Source organism: Strix aluco, chromosome 7 (assembly GCF_031877795.1).
Source record: "Strix aluco isolate bStrAlu1 chromosome 7, bStrAlu1.hap1, whole genome shotgun sequence".
NCBI classification, from domain to species: Eukaryota; Metazoa; Chordata; class Aves; order Strigiformes; family Strigidae; genus Strix; species Strix aluco.
This window is the reverse complement of record NC_133937.1, coordinates 32,954,954-32,980,473: the sequence shown is the minus strand read 5'-3', so window position 1 is coordinate 32,980,473 and position 25,520 is coordinate 32,954,954. Positions and strand designations below refer to the sequence as shown.

General features: G+C 35.0%; 1 protein-coding gene across 6 annotated transcripts in view; it reads right to left on the bottom strand.

The window, feature by feature from the left end:
• ATRNL1 (attractin like 1) overlaps positions 1-25,520 on the bottom strand; it is a 574,237-nt gene that overhangs the window by 370,445 nt on the left and 178,272 nt on the right. For all 6 annotated transcript variants that reach the window (XM_074831353.1, XM_074831351.1, XM_074831356.1 and 3 more), the window contains exon 21: positions 13,090-13,142. In XM_074831353.1, coding sequence (XP_074687454.1) covers positions 13,090-13,142 — 53 coding nt within the window. The remainder of the gene's footprint in view (positions 1-13,089; positions 13,143-25,520) is intronic.

Below are 25,520 nucleotides of genomic sequence, written 5' to 3'. Positions count from 1 at the left end.
AAATATGTGTTATTACTTGATAGTAAGAACTGCTCAGTAAATGAACTTTTGCACAATCAACAGTTTTTTGTAATATCTTAATTCTTGAAGTGTTAGAAAAGTACAAACAAAACCAAGAAAAAAAATCTCATTAAAATATTATGGTAGAAATTCAAATTTATCTCTCCATGAAATTTTCTTCATAATGATCTAGATGCATCACTAGCTTTACAGCACTTATATCAATATTACAACTCTAACATGCAACATCATTTTACAATATACTATCATCAATACTCACTAACCTTATTCTAAATTTTTTCTTTATTTATATAGTCTATACACAATGAAGAGATCTCTGATCTGCTTGTTCTGATAACTGAAATGGCACATCTAAGAAACCGCAACGTGGAATTATTGTTTGAGTTCATGTGTTATTACCAAAGAAGGGTGTTTCTTGTCATATAGCTAATGAAAGCAGTCAAATTTTAATGTTATTTTAAGTCATGTTCTTATAATGTTTGTTATTTTGTATAATCCCTACAAATAAGATACTCCATTTTCTTTTAGAAATAAATAAATTGATTTTTATTTCTAAAATGGATCAACGCCCATAATATGGATATGGCAAAAGTATAAATACTATTTTTAAAATTGTTTATGTTTTTATACATGTTTTCACACAAATTCAGAATATTGAGAAGTTATTCAGACAGTAACTTCTATGTGGATTATTAGCAGGTTTTATCCTGGTTCTCAAATAATTTAACACAGATCTCAGCAATTAAAGAAGCAACCTCTGTTTGATCAGGCCTTACAAGGAGACAGAACATGCACTTTGTAGATTGGCTATAAATATACACAGATAAGTAGGTGCTCCTGTAATATCTCAACATTTTCAAAAATCTCTTCCTATCTTTTTTTCATTATTTAGTTGAACTTTGCTTACGAAACCTTAAATCTACAGTCCAAATGTCAGAACTTACCCCATGTTGCTTGACTCCACGTGATTTGTACAAAATACATAATGTAAATTGAAGTTGAGATGTTTCAACTTTGCTGATATTCTTTGCTCTTTCTCAAACAATTTTAACATGTTAGTTCTGAGAACTAAAATCTCTTATAGCAAATAAATCCGGAACACTTTCAGCAAAATTGCACTTCATCCTGGACAGAAATGATACAATGTCATATACCTCACCGTGCAGTCTCCTCTATTTTAATGTCATGAATTGCAACAGGTACTTGTATTGTAAAGAATACAATATGCTAAATCACCACACTTGCACAATGGACAGTAGAAATGCTTTTACATTACAACTTTGAAAAGAAGATGTAACACAAGCACCTTTTCATTTAAAACACCATCAGGTATATTTAAAGTAAAATCTGTTGATTTAGATAATAACATTCTCACTGCTTTTCGCTTATGCTAAGAATTGAGTGCCAATTCAGCATAAAACATCGATGGAATATTCAAAATCCAAACATTTACAAATGAGACTACATATCTGTAATACTGCCTAATCCAGCCTACACAGCCTTTGAAACAGATAGGAGGAAATACCTCAAACCTTTGTATAGAGTGACTAATTTGAGTAAAAATAAACCCAGATGCTTTTCCCCACTTCCCACAGGAGGACTGGCAGTTAAGTACGTAAAATAATAAACCATTTGGTTAAACTAAGCAAATGGAAATAACAGAGGAAGGAAAAATGGAGCCCAAAAGGCTGTTTTTCTCAACCCTAATGCAGTCACCCACTCTTCAGAGGAGATTTATCCTTTGCTTGAGAAAGGCAACGTTGGCCACCATGGCAGGGCTCACTGACTTCTTTCTGAAAGTGACTTGGAAAACTCAATTTCCACCTCAAACAGCTGCCAGACATTAAAAGAAATATTCTATTTTCCTAGCACTATTTTCTCTATAAACCAGGAACTAGATACAGCTGTGCTTTCATTAATTCATGACTTTTTTGGCCATGGAACGAAAGTACTGCTAACTGAAAAGTACAAACAGAATAAATCTCTTATTCTTTTATTGTTTTTTTCAGTTGATTAGCTTAATACAGAACAATTGATAGTTACTACCACCTTTTGATAGATATCAGGCACAAACTTTTTGACACAGCTTTTCTAGGAACTGAATTATCATGTAAAAAGGAACAGCAAACTGTAGTGAGTTCTGACAGTCTGCCTTGGTATTTAAAAACCACTGATTGTTCACATCATCTATTCCTGACCTTCGTAGACCACACATTGTGGTAGGCAATCCTTGCCAATGAACACGAAGTGATGTATCTGCATGATGTAGCTGTACATTGCCTTCCTTAATTTCATTTTTCTCTTTCCAACATTTAGTCTACTGTTTGTTCTAATAAGGACCGCCTTCATCTTCTCCTTCATTAGCCATTTGAAGTGCCATGAAAGGCTCTTAACACTTTAAAATCTGTCTAGCTATATTTTCAAAAACCCATACAGAAGTGGTACCTATTTCTAGATGAGTAGAATTCTAAAATTCTCATTTCACTGATGAGAAAAATATGAGATTTTTGCCCTTCTAAGATTTTTCTGCCCACGTTTTGCATAGCTTGTCATTTTTCCAAAATTATTCTGATGGCCATGGCATTTCCTTAAGGGGTTAAGACAGTAAAGCATATTTATTTACCCATAACATAAAAAGACAAATCAAATACATATATATAACTTCTCTACCAGTGTATCTTCATACTCTGACAAATACATTTTTCAACTTTCCCTTAATGTCTTGTTTGCTATTGTATCTATTTTGCTAATCTATACTGCTGGGTTTTGACCTCACAGTTTGTTCCTCCACTTCATGTCAGCCTTACCTTTTATATCAAGTGACTACCAAATTACACTTTGCTGTCAATGGGTTCTATTTCTAGAACATATTTTAAAACAATATTCACAATTCAAGCTAAGAAAAAGTGACAATAAATTAATATCAAGGACTCAGGCTACTTTACAATATGATGAAATTGAGCTGAGTTAGCCAGAGAGAAAGTTGAACTTGACAATGTCCACATTTAACCTAATATAAGATTTCTTAAAGTTTACATAATTCAAGATTTTGTTGTCATCTTGAAATAGATATGACCCTCAATTTATTTAAACAGAGCCCCTCACTCAAATACTCTGCAAGGGCTTCACGACACTAATTCTAAAGCTGAAAACATTACTGACTGCTCTCTTGACTTTTACAAATATGTGTGATAAGATGTGTGATAAGGTGGTTAAGAACCCAAGACACATGAATAGCATACCTTACAATAACTAGACAGTTGCATTAGGTGTTCAACGTGTAATAATGGAAGAGGCTAAACTATCCTCAAGTGCTTCATATTTGTCAGTGGAGGAAAGTACCCCAGCTGACATGGAATAATGTGCTAGTTTGCCAAGAAATCGCAGTCAAAGGAACCAACACAAATTCTCCCACAAACCATAAGCCACTTAATAAAGTCAGGGGTTTTTTTCCTATTTCAATTGGTTCAAGATTTCACTACAGATCTTTCCTTGAAGTCCCACTCATCAAGAATTCTCTCTTCCCTGAGAAGTCAGGATGGGAAGCAATGCAACTGTAAAACCACCACAAAGGTTTTCCCTTCACTGTCAGAAAGTAAAGTAAAGGGACACTGATGGATCCTTTTTTATTCTGTTTGCTTCTTACAACTCCCGTCTTGGGGAGCTATAAGGCCTCCCAGGTGTCTGAGAAGTGACAGGTCCTGTCTTTCAGGACATGTTAGGGAAACAAACACATACACAGCACATTGTATATACAGCACAAGGATCCAAAAAGTATTCATCCCTATGAACCTCAGCTCAATATACAGACGGAATCAAATATTGTATATATGTAGATATTTGCATCATTTTCCTTCTCATCTAAAAAAACTTCTTCACGCGTGGGCTACAGTCCCCTACAAAGCAAAGCATTTCTTCTGAATGAGTTCTCCAAGCCATTGAGTCTCTCTCACTCTTGCCTCATCAAGCTTTTCAAAATTTATAGTTCCATAAATAATTTATGCTGTTTTAAATTTTATACTAATAAGTACTTTACTGCAATACCACCTATTATGTTTGCAAGATAAATAATAATATAAAAATAACTATGGGACCTGTGGAACAGTCTACCAGGTGATGAAGGCCTCTAATTAAGACTTTTATTTGCACACATTATAATGCATGTTTATCTACTATTTTCTTCTCCTTAGCAGTTAGAAAGCTAGTTTGTCCAGGGTAGTGGCCATCTTTTGACTTATATTTAAATGAATAATCACTGAAATGACTTTGTCTACTTTGGCAAATTTATTAAATAGTATCTGTAATGGGATATCAGTCAGTAAATTCACTGATACATCAGCAAAAGCTATCAGAAAAGCAAACAATTCTCATTTCAAAAATAAAGAGTGCTTTTTTTTAAACAAAGATGATCATCAATATTTAAAAAAAAACTAAAATAGTAAATACGTACATGGAAAGATTCTCCAATTCACAGTAGTCTGAAAATGATTGGCAGCAAAACTGTTTCTTTAGCCTGCCCAAAAAAGCTGCAAGCCAACCTAGCACTTGGCAAATGAGTACGCAGAGCCTGGGGTGAGATCATAATACTTTATTAGGAGCTTCAGATTCTTGGTGTGGTTATTGTTTTAATTCTTTGAAAGGCAACAGTTGGTTTGTGTGGTTATTTTAGCTCAGGGCAAAGACTCTGTTTGTCTGTAGCTCTTTGCATGTTTCAAGTTGGTAGGTTTGTTGACGCTAGTCTTTTCTCAAACCATCCTAGAACTGTCTGATTTAAACTATAATCTGTTTCACTAGACTCTTTAAACACTAAGAAGATTTCTTTTTAAATAGAATTTATTTGTATAAGCCCATATATTCAAAAGACAATATAAGTCATTATTGTTACTGTATTGATAAATAATAAAAATTGTTTCAATCTGTATCAAAGTCAATCAGTGTTAGATATAATTGGTGGAACTCATTATTTTAAGTCAAGCATGACAGTTTTACAATTACAATATGTATTTAGTTTAAACTGATGCTATCCCAAAAGGAAACATGAATTCTACAAATCGGTAGTGAAGCATCTAACTCCTGGTATGCATCTCACAACTCAACTAAAACAAACACCTTTTCAACAGTTAAAATTTATTGTTTATCCCCTTGAAGTTTCAACATAATTTTTAAATATCTGGAAAATCTCTGCTAACAGTTTTATTAAAAGTGCTACTTGCTATTTATCTTCTAAAATACTCTCCTTGGAACGTTCTTGAGTTTATATTTTCTCTAAGTATAGCAAGTCTGCCACCTAGTGCTTTATGGCTACTTCTAGTACACATTTGATTTGCTTTTTTTTTTTTTTTTAATAAAAGATGTCATGCTCTAAGTCCCTGAACGCATATACATGTATGTTTGCCTACAGACATTCAGAGTGCTTAAAAATCACATTGTATCTTCCTGATGACAGGCTGTATTACCTGTTTCAACAGCTATTAGGCTATATTTGCATTTCTTGACTAGCATGCAACCATCTTATAACTGTGCTCTTCTGTTGTGAGATCTGAAAATCTCACAGTGATTGTAAAAGGAAAAACCTGTAACTTATTTTATGAAAAACAAAAGAAAAAATATCAGGTCTGTAAAGTATGAGAAATATTAGAGAAGCCAATATGTCTGTGGCCCAGTACAGCTCTATACACAGTCACTGGTGGGGAGTGCCATCACAGTGTGGTACCCCCAGCATGGAAGACAGCACCCCTTGGAATGGGCTCTGAGCTAAATGCTGTTGAGATTACCTGCTTGGGATCCAGGGGCAACAACTCTTCAGTAGTGACACCCTACATGGAAGACAAAAGCTGGGGAATGATGTGGAAAAGGAAGCATAAAACAGATTCCATTCACAAAAAAAACCTTTCCAAACAGCAGGGGTGGAGCAGCCCAAGAAGTGATTTGTGGTGAATCCCAGTGTGCCACTCACAAACTGAAAGCAACCAGAGCCAAGTTTGATTCCAGATCAAGCACCCATCTGCCCCTAGAACAATTCCTTTTGCAGAGGTTGCTTATGTCTGCTTATGTGCACTCTGCTGTGAAGATAACAACCTAGGTTTCTGCCTTTTCATTTTGCCAGATTATTGCAAGGCAGCTAGAACACAAGAGAAAATTTGGCATAGTATTTAGAGATCTTTCTTTTAACAGTATTAATTCCCCCTTTTATGAAATTATAACATTTGTAATATAACTGTTCCTGAAAATTGGCTTATATCAGAACTTTAACTACAAATAAGCTCAGAAAAAAAGAGGAAAAAAAAGGTATGTTCAAATAACAAGGAAACATAAGGTGAGATGATCTATCAGACCACATCAATAGGTCAGATTAAGCCTAAACTGTATTTTGACAACATAAATAAGGATGTATTAGCTGACCCATTTGCTCTGAGACAGTATTGAACTGATATTTCTAAAAAGTTATTAGAAGTACTACCATTGTCATAAATTATCTACTTTTAATAATCTGTCCTCTATCAAACCATCTTTCTAGTTACTACTTCTGCAAAAAAAAAAAAGTCAGAAAGGAAAAATATAAAGTAACACCTCTAAACGAGTAACAGGACCTTTAGTCCAAAGCCTGGATATTGAAAAGCAATTAAGACTTTTCTTCTTAATTTTTATCAAGTGAGATGAATTTTAAACAAATACAAGATATAAGAAACGAGTGTTTGTTTTTCTTTCAGGCACCACATATATCGCATAAAAATATAGTTTAAAAGTTTTAAATTAAAATTAAAATTTACTGTAAGAAATGGAAAGGACTATAGGTAAGGACTAGCACTTTCCTTTACTTTGCCCTTTTTGAAGTCCTGGTGTGTCAGCAATAATGGGGCTGATGCAGCTCCAGGACTGGACTAGAATCCTTACAAGGTCCTACAGTCAGAAGTAAAATTTCCTTCTTCCTCCCCATGTCCCTGCACAGATACCAGATATTATCTTGACAGTTTTCACATTTCATGCTTCCTCACCAATTTTGGACATGAAAGTATCATTCTTCATCTTTGTGAGTTGCTGACATACTGAGAGAATTGCTTATTGCTATCCTTTCTGTATGTATACCAAGGAGACAAGCAATAGTGTTATGAGCTGTAATGATTTTATGGCTCAGAGTTTAGAACGGCATGGTAAAGCCATAAACCAATTATTCAGGTCACTCCCTAAAAAGTTGTTTCAAAATATTTAGTAGCTCACATACGATCACATATTTTTCCTGCAGTGTACTTCAAGTAGAAAAAAAGCAGTTAATAAAGTTTATCCAGAGACAATTTAAAAAAAAAAAAAAAATCTATAAATATTATTTTCTTACTGGTCATTATGTTGGATTTTTTTTAGTGATAAACATCTGAGAACTCAGCAATGTTTTCTCTGGCTTTCCATTTCCTCCCTCCATGTCCACGAGGCTGACTAGAAAAGCTCAGTGTACCAGTGCTCTGTAGTACACCTGACCTTTACAACTTCTGCAGACAGGCCTACTATCTTCCTTTTTTGCATGCTTCATCCCAGAAGAACATTTGAAATAGTGGCTAATGAGTCACTGTGTGAAGCCATCCACAAATGACATTTCATAAAACACTGAGGTGAGAGAAAGCTTAGAAAGAGCTGTGGAAGGAAACACACTGAACCTAGGAAAACAGTTAAAATTTGTACATTCATTCAGCCTATCTTATGTACAGATATTCATGCTTCCTCTTTTTTTAAGGCTGTAAATTCAACAGATATCTCCAGAGGCATATATTCTTGCGAAGATATGGAATAAATGATCAACAAATAGGTTTTAATTCCACAAAAAGCTACAAATCATTCAGCCCCTCCCTGTTTTAATTCTCTTTGTAAATGACTCATCCCTCCTGACCTCTATTCATTCCTGGATTCTCTAATCCTTCTGAAAGGTCATGCTCTAATCTCTAACAAATTTAAAAGTGGGTCTGCTCTGCAGCACAGTAAACTCTGTAGTGTTACCCTGGATGTATAATGCACTTCTGAACACAAAAGGCAAGCTGCTTTTTGAGTTCACACATGAAACTTTCTGTCCAGTAAAAATATAAGCACCAGATTAATCAAAATTATTAATTTATTGCAATTTTATTGCATTGTGACTACATTCTTGCTGTGCATTGCTAAAAAATTTTCTCAAATGTATAAAAGTTTCATAAAGTATGCTGCCCTGTAACCCTCTATTCTGCCTATTTTGAAAGGGCAACCAATCTGCAGAACCAAATGGAGAAGCTACTTGTTCTCTTCCTTGTTGATGGTAGTATCCAGAAATAATAAAAGATGCTTCTAAACATTCTTTTAAACGGTAAAAGGGAGTAAGAAACTAAGGTGTGTAAGTCCACATATATTTTTTAAACTATATTTTCTTAGCTGGCCACTAGGTTGGTCTTAGCTAGGAATTCTCTTGGTGGAATAGGCACCTCTTGAGTGCTCAACTCATCTGGAAATTCTAACAACTGTGCTGGCAAACAATACGATTTACATTCACAGTACTGATTTACTGTAAGCTTTTATGCTTCTGCTTGTAGTAGTATTAGAATCTATCAGTTGTGCTTCTTGTTTGAAATGTAACATTGGAACCGTAACACTCAAACTAATGTACATAAAACAGGCAATTTGGAAATATTTTGACCTTAGAAATATGGATATCTAAAAGAGGTGTGTGAGGGAAAGTATCACATCCTTTCAAAACAAGTGATTGTTAGCAAGCCTATAATTCACCCTCTGTATAGTAACAAATCATGAATTGTAAATTTCAGCTCTCATTTTCTCTCAAACACTGGTTTAACTATTTATCCTTTTATGATTTAAAATTTTGTGTCTGTATATAACCCAGGTCAGAACCACAGAAGTGGCATTTGTCCCAGCGATTCCTCCCAATCAGTCTAAAACCATCTGGTTTTGCTGCATGTTTCTTTGCACTCAGGAGCACTGATTCCGACAGCAATGTATTTCTAATGCCGACGTGCAAAGAACTAATGTGGCAATTTGGATGCATACTTCGCTATCTAGGTGTCACTGTTATACATCACGCTGGCTGAGATACCAAAGAACTATAACAACAACAAATACGAATGCATCATGACAAACTGTTGTATTTATGGTTTGTGTACATGCATAAGTCAGCTGCACAACCATCGCTGGCCTCCACTCAGAATTCATTTATATGGATTGAATCAGCTTCCGATCATTCACAGAGAGATTGGCTTCTAACAGAAAGGCCTAGGGATACAGAGCCTCCTTACCAGAAATACACAGACACAATCCAGAAGCAGACTTGTACTGAACCTACAAGAATATTTACACGGACAAACAAAACTGTGGTTTTTAAATTCACAAAGCTTTCTTTTGTATTCATATTCTTCTTTTTATAAGGTTTCCTCTGATATTCCTAGACAACTGCACATCAAACACTTTTGGCTCAAGAAATCCTTCCTCTCACAAAGTTTCTGAGCCACAAAATATTGGCTATAAAGCGAGAAATATCATTGTATGTTTGTCCATTTGCTATACTCTTCCCCTGGCATTCATATTCAGCCGCTACTGACAACAGGGTACTAGAATAGATTAGACCATCATGCAGCTGCTCATGCATTCTTATACAGTCAATATTTTTCTAATTTTTATATCTGTGTGGCTTGTTCTCATTCTCTTTCTCTCAGAGAAGTTTGTTCTCTCTGTTGTGCTTTTTCAATCATATAGTGAAGTCATAAATAATAAAAGTAATTTTAATAGAAGCAATGGGCGACGATTTTCACACAATCTGGATAACACACTACTGCATGCCCTATTATTTGCATTTCCTACTCTGCTTTTATTAAGTTTTGGTAATTTAAAGTAGAAAAATTACTCATGTCCAGTGCTGCCATGATTTGAAATGCCATATTAGAATGAAATCTGATTAACGAACTCCTCCTGTTATCTCCAGGATTTGATGGCTATGCTGGTATCTGTGTTTATGCTTTTGGCATAGTATCTGTATTTAGATTAAGTCCTTGCAATGTTTCAGCATGTTACTTCCTATATAAATCAATTGGTTTTGATCATGCTATACCTATCCGTAATTTTCCTGTGTTTTTATTTGTGCGCAGATCATTTCTTCAATCACAACACGATCCATGTACAGCATTAATATTCTGCTTACTCTCCTGCGTCACTTCTAAAGGAAACAAAGAAGGAAAAAACTAAATCTGTGCTATCCCACTGGCTAACTCTATTAAGTTCAGAATTTACTTACTATCTTAAACAGTCTATTGATGTTAATATCAGTGCCTACACCAATACCAGTCTGTTCCCCCTTCCTAGGCTTGAGGATGGCAAATGACAGGCAAGAAGGAGGTGAGGACCAGGCGAAGACTAGACAAGATCTAGGTAAACTAGGCAGAGAGGGCTGTGGGTACTCCCAATATTACAAGTTGCAGAAAGTCACTCTAAGGCAACAAGCATTCTCAATCCACATCCTGCTGTTAAAGAGAAATTGAGGTCATCCAATATCATACAAAAGTTAGCCATACACTCAGGATTGAATTCTAAGGTTTTGGCTTAGAAAAGCATTCCAATTTAGGGCAGTATTTACACAAGTGGAAAAAAAAAAAAAAAAAAAAGAAAATTTGAACACTTAAAACCAGTTATTTTGAAGATGGCTAAACTCAAGCATGTGACTAAAAGCTTTCCTGAAGAAGATCCCAACCACACAGCAAATTACTAGTTGTATTCCTATTTTCGTACCATTCACTGATTTTGATTCTAAGTAGTAGAAACAAATGTGCCTAGAATTTTTACCTCTCATAAACTTATGCTGCTCATAAGTATATACAATTTGGTTTTCCTCAGTATTTTCCTCCCTCCTGAGCAATAACTATTCCTATGTTGTAAAAAAATAAGAATATTCTTCACTTCAAGGAGAAGTAAAGCAGCAATAAAAGTGTCTAAAGAGAAAGTTTCTTACAGAGTAGTGAAATAGGCACAGAAAAATACCATCCAAATGTCTTTCTTGTACAGAAGGCAAAACATTTTCTTATACAAATTATAGCCCATGGTAAGATCATATTTTAAAATACTTATATAGATAAGAAATTGAAGCATCTCTTTATGATATATATTTTTTAATACATGACTTAGCAGGTAATGGAGGGTGCTGATAAGCAATTGCCATTGAAATCTTAGGTCAGTCAGTTATCCACAAATTAACAAATTATTTCCTATTATGATGCATCAGCCACTAAATGTAAGAAATACAGAATTCCATTATTTTAAATTAGCACAGGCTCCTTGTTACCTCCAGATAAAATAACTCTGAAAATCATTTATGTACAATATTTTAAATGATTGAAAGCATTAAAAGAAGATTTATCATTCCAGAACAACAAGATCTTTAAAATATTTTTAAATCTGACAGAAGACAAATAACAGTAGTAAGTTAAAGGTGAAGGGGTATCTTGAATATAGTACAATTTGTCTCCAACATGATTTATAGACACAACCTGCAATATGATAGCAAAAAAATAAGGTTTTTCATGGAGGTGCCTGAGGTCTACAAATTCCATTACTGTCATTTCTTTTCCTTCTCTTAAATTTAATAACGTTTATTTTTAAAGGACAAAACAAATGTAGATACACATATCCAAAATAGCTTATATAGCACTCTCTTCATAGTATGAACTTCTCATGTACTCATTATCTAGCTTTAAATCTACAAAATGTACAAAATTCATAGATACAAAAATTCATTGTTCTAAATACTGAAATTTCTGGTTTGAAATAAGAAGAATTTCTCATGCAACAAACAACAAATGGAATTGATTTTTTTTTGATCAACAGTATCTTTAGAACACAATTTTAAGGAGTATTTTCAACTTGGTTTATTTTATGTTAACTGTCAATGACAACAGTATCTTCAAAATACAATATTTAAAAATTATCTTCCAGTATTACATTTGAACTTAACTTGTCTGTGGGGAAAAAAAAAAAAAAAAAACCACACATCAATCCACACCAAATTTCTTTAATACCTGACAAGAGGAATAAATGTTTTAGGCCTAGGGATATGTCAGCATCTGTAATGTAGCACGTGTCTATTTCGTTCTGTAAAATATATCTTGCAGATGCAAACCATTTAAGTAGAAAAGAAACAATAGTAAAGAAGAGAAACATTCATTTATTAGGTAAATGATGCCTTAAGGAGATTCTAAAACAAAGCTTTTGTGTACATTCTAAAATGAAATGCTAAAAAACAAGGCCAAAGACCAGAATGGATGCTATAAATATATTCAGAAATATGTCTTTATGCAAATTTAAGTTTGAAATAGGGATGACATTAGGAAACAATAGACAAATTGGTGCAATTGTCTGACATTGAGCAGGTATGTGCAAAAGTCAGAAAAGGCAAAACAGTGTTCTCCAACATCTCATACGTTTTTATGATGATTAAAATTACTATTTAACTTTGACATTGGCACAGCAAAATTGGCACAGCTCACTAAGGGATTTCTGCACTTGGGTAATAAGCATTCTCATCCTCTCAGGTCTTTCATTATGACTATCAAAAATGTAATGCTTTAAAGTAAATTTACTACAAGCACCTTTTCTACAACAATAAGAACACGGATACAACACACAGTATCATTTTATGATACTCTGGAGAGCACCTGTGTACCATGTTCCTGGGAGGCAGACTGGCTAAACCATTCAGAATGTCCCCAGGAAATAGTGCTGTTCAGCCTATCTGCATTTCCCCACCACAAATCCTGTCTTTTAAACAGTGACACAATTACTTATTCCTTTCATTCACATATGTTGAGATACAGAGGATAACCCAATGGCTTGGCCAGTCCCTCTAACCTAGGTGTAAGGAATCAACTTTTAGTACACTTTAATTTCCATTCTTGTGGACAAAGTAACAGTGGGGTGTTTTATTTTTTGGTCAAAATAACAACGTGCCAAACTTAAAATCTTAAGAAAAACATTTTGTTTTTCCAAAGAAATGAAATTATCACATAATATGTATACAGCATTTAAGTACTGAACATTAAAAATGTAAATACTCACAGTAGCATGTTCCTCTAAGTGGATTTCCAAGATACCTATTTTCAGAGTCACAGCTGCAGGGGGAAAGAAAGAAAAAACCAATCATTTCCATTAAACACAGTATAGTTTTAATAAAAATGCAGCTAGAATATTTATTCCAAATAGCATGAGTTTCATTACTAGTAGCACAAATACATGAAAATAAAAAGTATTTGATATAGTTCTTAATTAGGGTGTGCTACTTTCTGGAGGCACCTCTCTCTTTATAAAAGAAACCCAGAGTGACTAGGCTCTTGAATAAAGCACTTCAGTCGTGTGCTTAAAGTCGGTGCCTATTGTAGGACTTACCACAGGTGGTATGTCTCCACTAATGAACAAAAGCAAGCCCGGCAGGGAGGCTGAGCACTGGATCTCTAATTATCCATGCTGCCTCAGTGATAGCTTTCTCTCTCAGCTGGTTTTGATCTGGCCCTCTCCAAGACAAAAGCTGAGCATCCATAGGGGGGATCACTGACTGAAGAAAGCATTCCCAAATATATCTCCCTCTAACAGGCACACTCCTGAAAAACTACAAGACTGGGCTTTGCACCATCAGACACCTTCCACACCTCTTCATGCCATTCCTTCAGCAATGGAACACTCTTCCAGCCACACAAACACCACTCTGGTAGGCTGCGAATACATCCTTCATATTATTTCTAACTCTTTAAATGAAGACGAAACCAAACAACAAAAAAGCCAAACCACCAAAATATCCCTACACATAAAGTAATGATTACATTTTCACAACACTACAGAGGACCTAGAGGTGATCCAAAGCTATGCTGTCTGCTCTAGAGAGGCTAGTCCTAAGCTATGTAGCTGCAACTAAAGAGAGCCTACAGGAAAGATGGGAACAGACTCTTTATCAGGGAGTGTACCGATAGGACAAAGGGTAATGGTTTTAAACTGAAAATGAGTAGATTTAGATTAGATATAAGGATGAAATTCTTTACTGTGAGGGGGATGAGGCACTGGACCAGGTTGCCAGAGTTTGTGGCTGCCCCCTCCCTGGAAGGGTTCAAGGCCAGGTTAGATGGGGCTCTGAGCAACATGGTCTAGTGGAAGGTGTCCCTGCCCATGGCAGGGGGTTGGAACTGGATGATCTTTAAGGGCCCTTCCAACCCAAACCATTCTGTGATAAATAGACCATGGTAACTGGCTCTGGGGCTAGAAATTGTAGATATATATGCAGCACTACAAGTACAGCAGTGTCTCAGCTACTTAGTTTCTCTGAACTTCAGAGGCAATTGCTTCTCTTCACTGACCACCTAGGGCACTAGGTGAAACTTAGACTGAATACAATGTACTGATGCTGCTGACAAGACGTGTGCATGATAAGATCTGGAGAAATATCTTTCTTATCGATAAGTTGCATAGTTATTTTCAGAGACATGAAATATCCTACAGAATTTCACAGTGATCAAACTGAGTTATATAACATTTCTGTAAAAATGCCAAGTACCTTAAATGAAAATGATTATCCTACTTTTGGTTTTCTTGGCTATTCCACAGAAGTCTCCAGCAAGATTATAATTTCACAGAATCACAGAATGATTCATAAAACAAAGAGAAAGCTTATTGCTGCCTATTGAATTCCATATAAATATTTTCCCACAGGAAATCTGGATCATTTAATGGCTTGGACTACCTTTTCATTACTTTGTTCTAAGAAACTTAAATTGCGAGATTTTTTTGTGTTATTTGTAATATTAAAAATCTTTCTAACTTCAATGTCATATCATTTAACAAGTTGCAGACTGTAGAATAATGTTTGTATTTCTGTTGATCTTTTTAATAGTTTCCAACTGGTGATTCTTAACATGCTCACTTTTACTAAAAAATAGGCAAAGAATTTCCTTGATCCTTTGTTACAATATCATAAATAAAATAATCAACAGCAGCACTGTTGGAAATGGAAAAGTGCAAAAACTGATGTTCTGGACCTTGCCCACTCCTGGTCTCATGTCATTGTGAGAACTCTTTGCCAGGGTCAACTATACAGAAATTCAACATTTTTTTTAATATAGAAAATCTCTTGCTTAAATTCCTAAAAACCATATGCTTCACCTCTAACTGCAGCACACAATTTGTGGTCTTGTCCACACAGACATTCTGGCCTACAGTCCCTTCCACAGAATTTTGAAGAGGGATTGATACTGAAGTATCTCTCTTGCAAGTACTTATAAAGGAAAGAAGAAAATAATCTCAGGTAATAATACTGGTCTGCCTGAACACGTTTTTTCTAAACATCACAAAACACTAACTAAATTCTTCACAGAACAGCTCTCTACTTAAAGAGATTACGCTTGTAAAAATAGACTCAAGTGTCTGAAAGTGTCTTTAGGTTGGCAATTTTGAAAGAAAGAGCTAAGGGAAAAGGATCATTTTCAAATGAAGAGTTTAAAAGAATTTCCTTTTCTTTTCTTGTATGCAAGATTGTCACATAAATGAGACAGTATATCATGCAACAAAATATAATAACATGATAGAGATTATTGTAAGAGGAATTTTTTTTTTATTCTGAACTGTTTTGAAGGCAAAGTAGAATATTAAATACTGGGAGTATTGAAAATATGCTAGGGTTTTATACCAGAACACAAAAATATATTTTATATAAATAACTGTGTATTCAGAGTCTTTTCTCAGACAAGACAAGAAACTTTCTCAGAAGGCAAGAAACTTACCCTGCTGCTCACTGATAATGGCACTGATTTATGTACAACATTGAAGAGCAATATTTGACTACCAGTAACAATAATCTGTATAACTTCCCATCAGGAGTGACTAAACAAATACTGCTGTGAACTCTTGCTGGCCACAGCACTCACCTGTGGTGATTTGACCCAGGGTCTAGAAAAAAAAAAAAAAAAAAAATCTTAATTTGCTCCTGACACAAAACAGGAACTTTTTTGAAAAAAAGAGAAAAAAATCTTGAAAATCTTTATGAAAAAAGAAAGGTGTTTCCATACAGCTTCCCTTCTCCATCACATGAAACCATCTCCTGTGGATCAATAATTACGAGAACCCAGGGACTTCCAGCATCACATATACCTTTCTGGTATTTATATTTTCATTTATATTACAGAAAAAACACATAGTAAAAATGCATAAGTAAAAATATCTATAAAATCCATCTAATGTATCACAGGTTTCATTACTTAAAAGAATACACAAAAAAAACGGTTAATACAAAAATTACTAGGTATGGAATATTTTGCAATATACACTGTTCATAAGTATTCACTCAAATCAAAATAATTACTAATTCCCTGACAATTATAGAAGTGACCTTCAAAAATCTTGAAGAGAAAATGGCAATGCAATTTTACAGCCAGCCATTTCAGTTGTTTCAGCATAATGCATGATGAAATGATAAAATATGCATAATAAAAAAAGAACAGTGAATTACACCACAGCAAATTATTTTGATATATTATATATTATACTTTCTCTGTATTGGGAGCCTCACAGAAAACATTGTACTCAAGGAGCTAGTGATCTTGGGCAAGGTATGTCTGATCTACTGGTCCTTGTCAGGCTCGAGAAGCCCATCTGGGAGCACAAGTAGCTGCCATAAGGGAAGGTGCTGGAAGGCCCCACGCCAGCCTGTGTGGTGGGCTGGTGGATGTTATCAAAGAGAACCTTCCTGTTTGTCATGAGGAGACACAGTTTTGTTTTTATGCAAGATAAGAGGCACCACAGTACGGAAGGGAGGAGGCACCTCTCCACAGACAGGATCTGTACAGCACACAAGGGGAAAATCTGTGCTGGGTCCATCCAGCGCTGTATGCACACAGGGTTCCCAGCACCTGAAGGAGCACAAGATTTACGTGCTACCTGTATTCCTCTTTGTATTCCATCTTATTCAAACAGCTAGTTCATTATGTCATTTGTTGCCATGCTTTACTGCAATACAGAAAAAAGCCTGCACTGCCTTTCTTATGCTTCCTCCTCTGTGCCCCAGTACAGAACAATTTCATAACGTATCTTAGGAATAGCATGAGGTGGAGTTCTTACTAGTTAAGGAATCCTGCTTTAATTCAAATGAAAGATGCTATTTAAACACTTAGTTTTCAGTGGAGTGAAAAGATGAAAGTAATAGGATTAGGAATAAATCTAAAATTGTTCACATATGTATGCTAGGTTCTGAATAAATTTAGTTTTGTCTTTTAATCCTATCCTATTTCATTAAGCATATGTATTGCTCTGCATTAGTCACTAATTATGGTTCCAATTACAAAATTTCCTATTTGCTGAATTATTTCCTTATGAGCTTTACACATTGTAGTAATTTTTGTACCTTTTCCAAAAGCCAGCACACATTTGACCATATGTGAAGCTTAATATATGCCTCATATCTGTGAAATGGGAGCTACACTCGTTATTTTATGTGCCACAGGGCTATGATCATTTGCTTTAAGTGGTAATAATGAATGAGCAGTTCCACTCTGGCATGACTCCAAAGACACAGCTCCCATTTACAAGGACAAATGGAGGAAGGCTCCTACCAGGTTACGTACAAGTTCTATGGTTTGTTCCAATACAAAAGTATTCAATTCATCAAGCTCACTGACCTTCTGATGGCCTGCTATTAGCAGTTATTCCCCAACCTCTCCCTCAATTACCCTTTCAACACTGAACCATTTTAACTTCTTTCACTTTCTTTCTCTCTCCCCAAATTTCTGGGAGTTCAAAATAAAATTAATGGAAAAATGCATTAAAAAAAAAACTTCTCATTTTTATGACCGACTGAATGATAATTTCTGGCTTTCTTTTTAAATACCATAAATAAATCCAAGAGTACATGTTTACATTAAGATTCACAGATTTGAGGGGTTTTAAATGAATGAAACACTTTTTTGAAGACAGAGTTTACAAATGACCTTATGTTGAAGCTTAGAAATATGTATGATCTTCCAACCTTAAAGGTAAGAAACTGGCAGTAGAGGAATATAGACTTGTCTAATTTTATTGTGCTTCCTGGGATCTCCCTTAAGGAAGGGTATATGTTCAAGCTTTTCACCTAAAGAAAACTGCCAGGATATAACACCAACCTAGATCTATAGCTTTCTAGATTCGCTATTTGGAAACATTCTTATAACAGTTCATCTAACTTTTGATCATGAAGCCAGAATTTTTGGCAGTTCTGTTGCCACCACTAATTGGTAAACCTTTCCTTTCAATTAAAAGTGAAGCAAAAACAGAGGGACAGGGGAAGGGTAAACTAACTACAGCTGGTCTTTCTTCTAGCTGAGTTTGTCTTCACTGAAAGTTTGGCATTAAAAACAAAAATATATGTGAGACCATTCTAAAGGACAGCATTCTTTTATTCAACTAATTCAACTAATCCCCTCCTGAGGCAGTTGTATGTTGTTCCAGCCTAGACTTGTCAACTATACTGAGTATGTATTTACGATCCTTACCTCGTATTTTGTCCTTGCAAATTAATACAGACCACTTCCACAGAGTCTGGGGAAGAGCTGTCATCTTTCTGATCTACAGCAGGTCATAAACAGGCCTGGGATTTTGCCTAGGTTCTCAGCATTGCATCTACAAGAGGCTCCTGATAAATAGACTAATGGACTTAGCAGACTATCCCTGGGCTTTGACTGGTGGCTTGCCCCAGCTTTTAGATGAGCAAGAATATCTTCTAGGACTACCGTTCAACTTCTGCTAAACTCTGTTCTAGCCTGGACTTGTCATTCTGTCCCCTATCTAGCCAGTGGTCTTGCTCCTGCTGTCCTCCATTGTTAATTTTGCTCCTGATCGCCTTGCCCCAGTTCCTGATCTTGCACAACAGGATCCTGTTTTCACTCTGATTTCCTGGTACCACAATGGTATGATGCTATGGGGTTTCTGAATACTGGAATACTATTTAAAATAACATAATTTGGTTACTTGGGACACCTTGTAACAAAAGTTCAAACAGTGTTTGTAAAGCTAAACTTAAGACATCTCTAATCACATGGTCAAGCCTGTGGCATAAGTGGACTGTGAAGTATTAATACATACTACTATATTACTACATCCTCAGCATTACAAATATGCCCAAGGTGCTGTGACTTCGGCTCTTCCAGATACTTATGAGATAGCTGATGAACTTTTAGTAATAACAATGCAGTAACACTGAGCTCACCACAGATTCACACACATGTATTTATCACCCTGCTTGTTGGTTACCCCCTCTTGAAAATCATTCAGAACTTCCTATTCTAAAAGTACCTTTTAAGCAATGAGAAAATTAGCTGAGGTATATGCTTAACTATAGTCAATAACTGATTGGCTATAATTCAGAACATTTTGGAAATGATGTCATAGAAACTTCAGGTTTTCAGCTCAAGAGTGGTGACTCACAGATGGAAGCACCAACCTCAGCTGTTCTTGGGTTATTAACTGGTCCAGAACAGTGAGTGACATACCTGAAATACCAATTCACACTGGATCTGGATGCAAGAGAACAAAAATCCCCAGCTCTTGACTTAGGCTTGCTTAGTTTCAATACCTTTTACACAGAACTGCCAAAAGAACAGCCACATCTTCTAACCATCAACAGCAGTTAAACAGAAATGGTCAACAGCAATGAAAGTGAGCGACCTCACAAGCAGCACAGTTATGCTGCACCAGCCTGGGTCACATATGGAGAGTTCAAGCATGTTTAAAAGTTTCAGAAGCAGCATCATTCTCCTGCAGAAATACTAAGATTCAGATGCAATTATTGAGCTCAAATAATATATTTAAAGAAAAATATGTATTGTCAGCAAAGTTATAAGTGCTTTGTGATTTTCAGAGAATAGGTTTGTTTAATTTCTAGTACTGTATTTTTTATCCTGCTATAATCTTTATCTTTATTTTGCTGCAGTGAAATACACAAACTAATAATCTATAAATGCAAATATATTCCTCTTATAGCTAAGGGTCTGCTTTTTGACTGTACTGATATTGCACTATGTTGCCCCAATGTTCTCCATTAATACTGAAGTATGTGAATAGTTTTCTCAATTTTTTTCGAGATAAATAAAGCATCTTTGATTCTAATGTAAAAATTGGATGCTTTCACTTTTCTCAGTGCCAAGATCCTTCCAGTCATGACCAAACTTTCTGCTTTAGATATAAAGAATTATCAGCCTACCTCTTAAGATATTGATAACCTAAAAAGGGTAAAAGGTACTAGGATTTATGTTTCCAGTTAGGACTTTTTAATAATGTGGGAAAATGATTTATTTGTTTCTTCTTGTAAGTGCATATAATGATGTCTTGAGACAATGTTTTTTCTACAGATCAATTTGTCTCCTCTTCATATAACTCATGAAAGAGATCTAGGCCAGCGATACTTTTTTTTTTTTTTTAAATCTAGGCTGATCTCAGCAAAAGAAAAACATTGTAGCTTCATAAGAAAATTTTCCATTTCCAGATTTCCCTCATGCTATTTAAATCCTTCTTCCCTGCAAGATCATGAATAAATATTATAGGGCTTTTATACACTCTTTGAAGTAATATTTCAAATAATTAAATACATTGCACTACAAGAGAAAATAAACTTTCAAACAGGTGACAAACTTGTCACATAATTATATAATTAAGAGAAAATGATTAAGAGATAATTTAAGATTTTCTAATAGACTCTAGATTATATTTTCATCTCTTTTTCTATACAACAATTAAGTAACCTATAGCCATCATCTGGAACTATCTGGATAAAAAAATAATCTTCGTTAATCTTCAGGAATCAAAGACTTCACATGCCAATGATTTGATGTTGCTTACTCTGATTCAGAAAATCTCATGTCTGTGGCCTTACCCTTTACTTCTGGTACTCTCTCTATGAATGACCATGGTTTTGGCAGTGATACACACAAACTTTTATATATGTAAAAGGGTGAACTTGGAAAAGCAGACTTCCCTCCTACCAGAAACTCTTCTTTCAAAGTGGGGGGGAGGAGAAAAATGCACATTTCTTCTCTCACATTTTGACCTATTTCAGACTTCTCTCCAACCCTAAGAAAGTAAATGTTAGAAATATCCCAGATAGTTCAAAATAAGACGCCATGTTTACACTGACCTGAACCACATCTCCAAGAAATATTAGCATAGTTTTCTCAACTGTTTCTTTCCTTTTAGCTAGAATTAGATGGAAGCAATTATAAAATAATCATCCACAGTTTATGAATATTTATGACCTCTCAAACTGAAATGCAGCTCCTCCTGAATTTTTACTTTGTGAAAATCAGTGAACAGTTCACAAAATTTACGTTTCATTCTTTTAAAAATATGAGAATTGATGAAATGTATTAAATGTTAACTTAATATCAACAACAGTATTCATGAATCTGCATCCCTACACATAAGCAATTTGTAAACAGTTTCTTTTGCAATCATTTTTAATATAAAGTTCTCCTCAGTGTAACACTGATTTTATTTTCACTAAGATTCCATGGAGCTAAATGGTCCATCAGACCACATCAATATCAGAATAACATATTGGATAGATTTATAGATAAGTTATTTTCCTGCCCAAAAGAACCTACTTTACCCTATTTCTGCATAGCAAAGTCTATCAAATTCATGCCTTATTGCCTACCATTGTTCCATTATAACCATGTCTGGCCTCTTCTTAAGTCATTTTTAATACCCAGGATATCAACCCCACCACCTTTTATTTGACTTTTTTAAAAAGACACCAGTCCAAGAGATACAAAAATTTCTATTAAGAACAGAACACATGAAAGAGTATGGGTGGTTGGATAAAGTATGAAGATAAATACATACATTCGCTTTTCTCTGGGGCTCTTCATAGGAAAATGACCAATCTCCACTAGTCCATTATAGCACATAATCTCATTAATTTTCTGGAGCAGAGATGACACTGAAAGTTCTTTATGAAGTGCCAAGTAAGTGGAAATGAATGTTACTGTCTATGTTGCAACAACAATACTATATCTGCCAACACTTCCAGTCTTGGCTGACTCTCCTCAAAAAGTTACCTGCCCTTTAAGAAGAAAACTTAAAAGGAATTACTGTAAAAAATGAAAGAAAATTTGACTAAAATGACACTATAGCCTTACGGCACGGTACTGTGAAGTATTTCATAACAGGAGTCCTGGTCTGTCAGTCTTGATCCTTTCAAACTATGTTCATATTGGTTTTGATAGGCAGGCTGCCAAGTACTACCATGAAAAGTAATGTTTGCTCCTGTGTGAGTACAGCACAGAACAGAGCCTTTAACTCTGTAAGTAATCCCAATGACTTCCCAAAGGGCAATTCACAGAACAAAGCATTTCTCAAATGCACAAAATCTCACCCTAAACAATGACAGAATGAGGGGCAAAAAAAAACAAAAGAAAAAAAAATTTAGCTATTGTAAGAGCTATGGTGATATAACCTGCAATGGATGAGAAAATTCTTGCATCCCAGCTGGGAGTGCCTGGAAAAGCTAAAGCCTACACTCCTCAAAAAAGTCCAGCCCATGTACCTCAAAGACTCAATCCCTCTACAAAGAGGCTATCAGACAGCAGATTTAGCTGGACTTCTGATTAGTCATTGATCTCCTATATTTTGTAAGCATCACACTAGATGCTTAAAGTAGTTATTGCAAAAATTACCTGAGATGTATGTATTACACTAGGTATCATCAGTTATTTTATGGGAAAGAAGGTGCTTTCTTTGCATCCTGGGCTATGCCAAGGGCAGCAAACTGGATGAAATATTTTTGTAACTAACCGGTTTCAAAGTATTCCAAAACTTAGCACCTTTTCATAGCTATTCTGAGGAGACTGAGACATGCCTTTTTGATTTTTAAAAGCTTTCAGTGCAAAATTTCATATGTATTCCAAAAAAACAAATACTGACTACTGAAAAACAGTATGGAATAATAACAAAGAGGTAAATTATCAGAATGCAGTCCTAAAAAAGCACCTGATCACCTGAAATGTGCTACTTCCAAAGGACTATGCTAAACAAAACACCCACTCTCACAGGTGAAAAACCTGAACTGATTATTATTTACTATTTTTTAATGAAATACTCTAGTAAAATAATATCTTCTTGCTAGTGCTGAGCCCCACAGACACGCTCAGGATCAAAGACTTTAACTATTTATGTGACTAACCACTTGACTCTTTGTGATAGTAAATGCAAGAACAAAAGAAAAAAGAAAATGAAAAAGTGCTGTTACAGAATGCTTTACCACATCCCTAGGACTGATGAAAGTGGAGATTAAGGCGGGGGGGGGGGGGGGAAATCAGGATTACAGAGTACTGAAATTTACTAAACGAGGACCTTTTTTGACGTCAGAGAAAAATAAAGAGAACCCAGGAGGCATAAAAAAAATCCTGTTTAGTAATCCAAACATACGGTAGAGGTGGGATATTACTGATGCAGAGATTGTGTGGGAACAGTTACGGTATAATCCCTTCACAAGTCTCTATTTCACCAGCCTCAAGCATTTCTATTTTCTATCCATCATTTTCTGACTGTCTGTTGGTTTGCTTCTTAACTCAAGCCTGCATAGGATAATAGGCTACAATTACATTAACCGCCTTTCATCTCAGTTTGAATTAAATTTGTTCTGCATGCCAGCATGAAAATCTGTCCCAAGTCATTTTGCTTAAGTCAAAGAATAATAAAGTCCCTCAGTCCAATAATTTAGCCAATGGTTATAATATTGTGAAATATTTTGATTTTTTTTAACACAGAGATAATCTCAAAATTAATACTTAAGAGGAAAAATTCAGTTACAATATTCATTAGTAATATATATATATATTTTCTGCATTATGATAGTGATTTAAAATTGTTTAAAATGCAGTCCTGCCCTCAATTGTTCTCATATTCCTAAGGTCTTTTTCCTCACTTGTTTACTGATTGGGTTTCTAATTTATGCAAAAGTGATGTTATAATTTGTAATATTACCCAGAAATTAGAAATGCAAAATATTTTAATATCACTTGAAACACAATTCTGGTGACTGAAATGGTCCATCATGTCAGAAAAACAAAGTACTTGTCACATTCTCCATAAATAAGAGCAAGAAATCAACTGAGAGCACAGTGAAGAAATGCACTCTGAGGTGAATGCTCTTCTGGAAAGATCAGAGTGGAAAAAATCCAAATAATTCATTCTACGATAATTTTATGTTTGCAGAGTATCCTAATGCATTATAACAAACATTTCACTCTTGGATCAAATCTAAAGGTGTAATTTTAGAATTCTCCAGTGACCATCACAAGACAGGCTTGGAAAAAAATGGCATCTTCTGTACTACAATTTTAATCTTTCCACCTTCTTTCTCTCATGCTCTTTTTTTATTTTTTACTTTAAAAATAAATATAACTGAAACAACCCTGTCATTTCAAAGTTCTACTTCAAAAGTGGCTTTGGAGAAGTGTCTTAAGCACCACATCATTTTTGAAATGGCAGAATATTTTATAAGCAATCTTGGACTTGTTTATTCATTTACTATCAAAGAAGAATGAGCACACACACAAAAGAGAAAATGTCCAATTCACATAAGCTACTCATAAGAACTATACAAGAACTACAGTGAAATATTCTGTTTTAAAAACAAAGTGCAGGTGTTCCCGATTTTTTTTCCCAGGAAAGATACGGTCTCCCTCTCATTTTGAAAAACAAAATAAAGTAAAATTAAGATTTCCAAAACAAGGACAAATCTCAGTTTTTGTCCACTCCAGTTGATAAGACCTATGCAGCATGAGAAGAGAGAGAAAGAAAAGAAAGGGAAAAAAAAAAAAAAGAGTGCATCATACTACCTACTGCTATAACAGAAGGAAATTTTGGTAATTGGGCTTGGATTCTGGAAGACAGAAGTACAGTTTTCTGTAGGAATATTCATGACTTCCAGTTATGACTGGAATTTGCAGAAGAAAATGCTCACACAAAATGTTACCTGGTAGCTTTTATTACAGTGTTACAGTGTTAATAAAACATATGATAATCTACCATATTATGAGCAGGCAAAAAATTGGATACAATATACTGTTTAGAAACATAAAGCTGGATATATCTGGTGTATAGTTCAATATATCTGCTATGGAGGAAGAAGTGTACCAGACTAATATTTCGGTCGTACTGTTCAATGCTTCTTTTCTGTTTCTAGGCCTGCATTTATCTGAAATAATTTAATTTGAACTTCTATCACTATTAAGTTAGTCACCATTTCTTTCATTCTCTTTGCCCCGATGAAAGAACTACTGTTTGCTGAACATTCCCTGTAATTTATTTTAAGGTTAGTACTTAAATGACATCTGTGTTGCAGAAAATTTCGTATGATACAAACATAATAATGACAAGAGACCAGAGATTTCTAGGTTGCAGAAATTAAAGTGTCAAAGGTAAAAGCTGAGGTCAAATATAGAGTATGCATGGGTTTGAATATGACAGTTAAAAGAATCAAC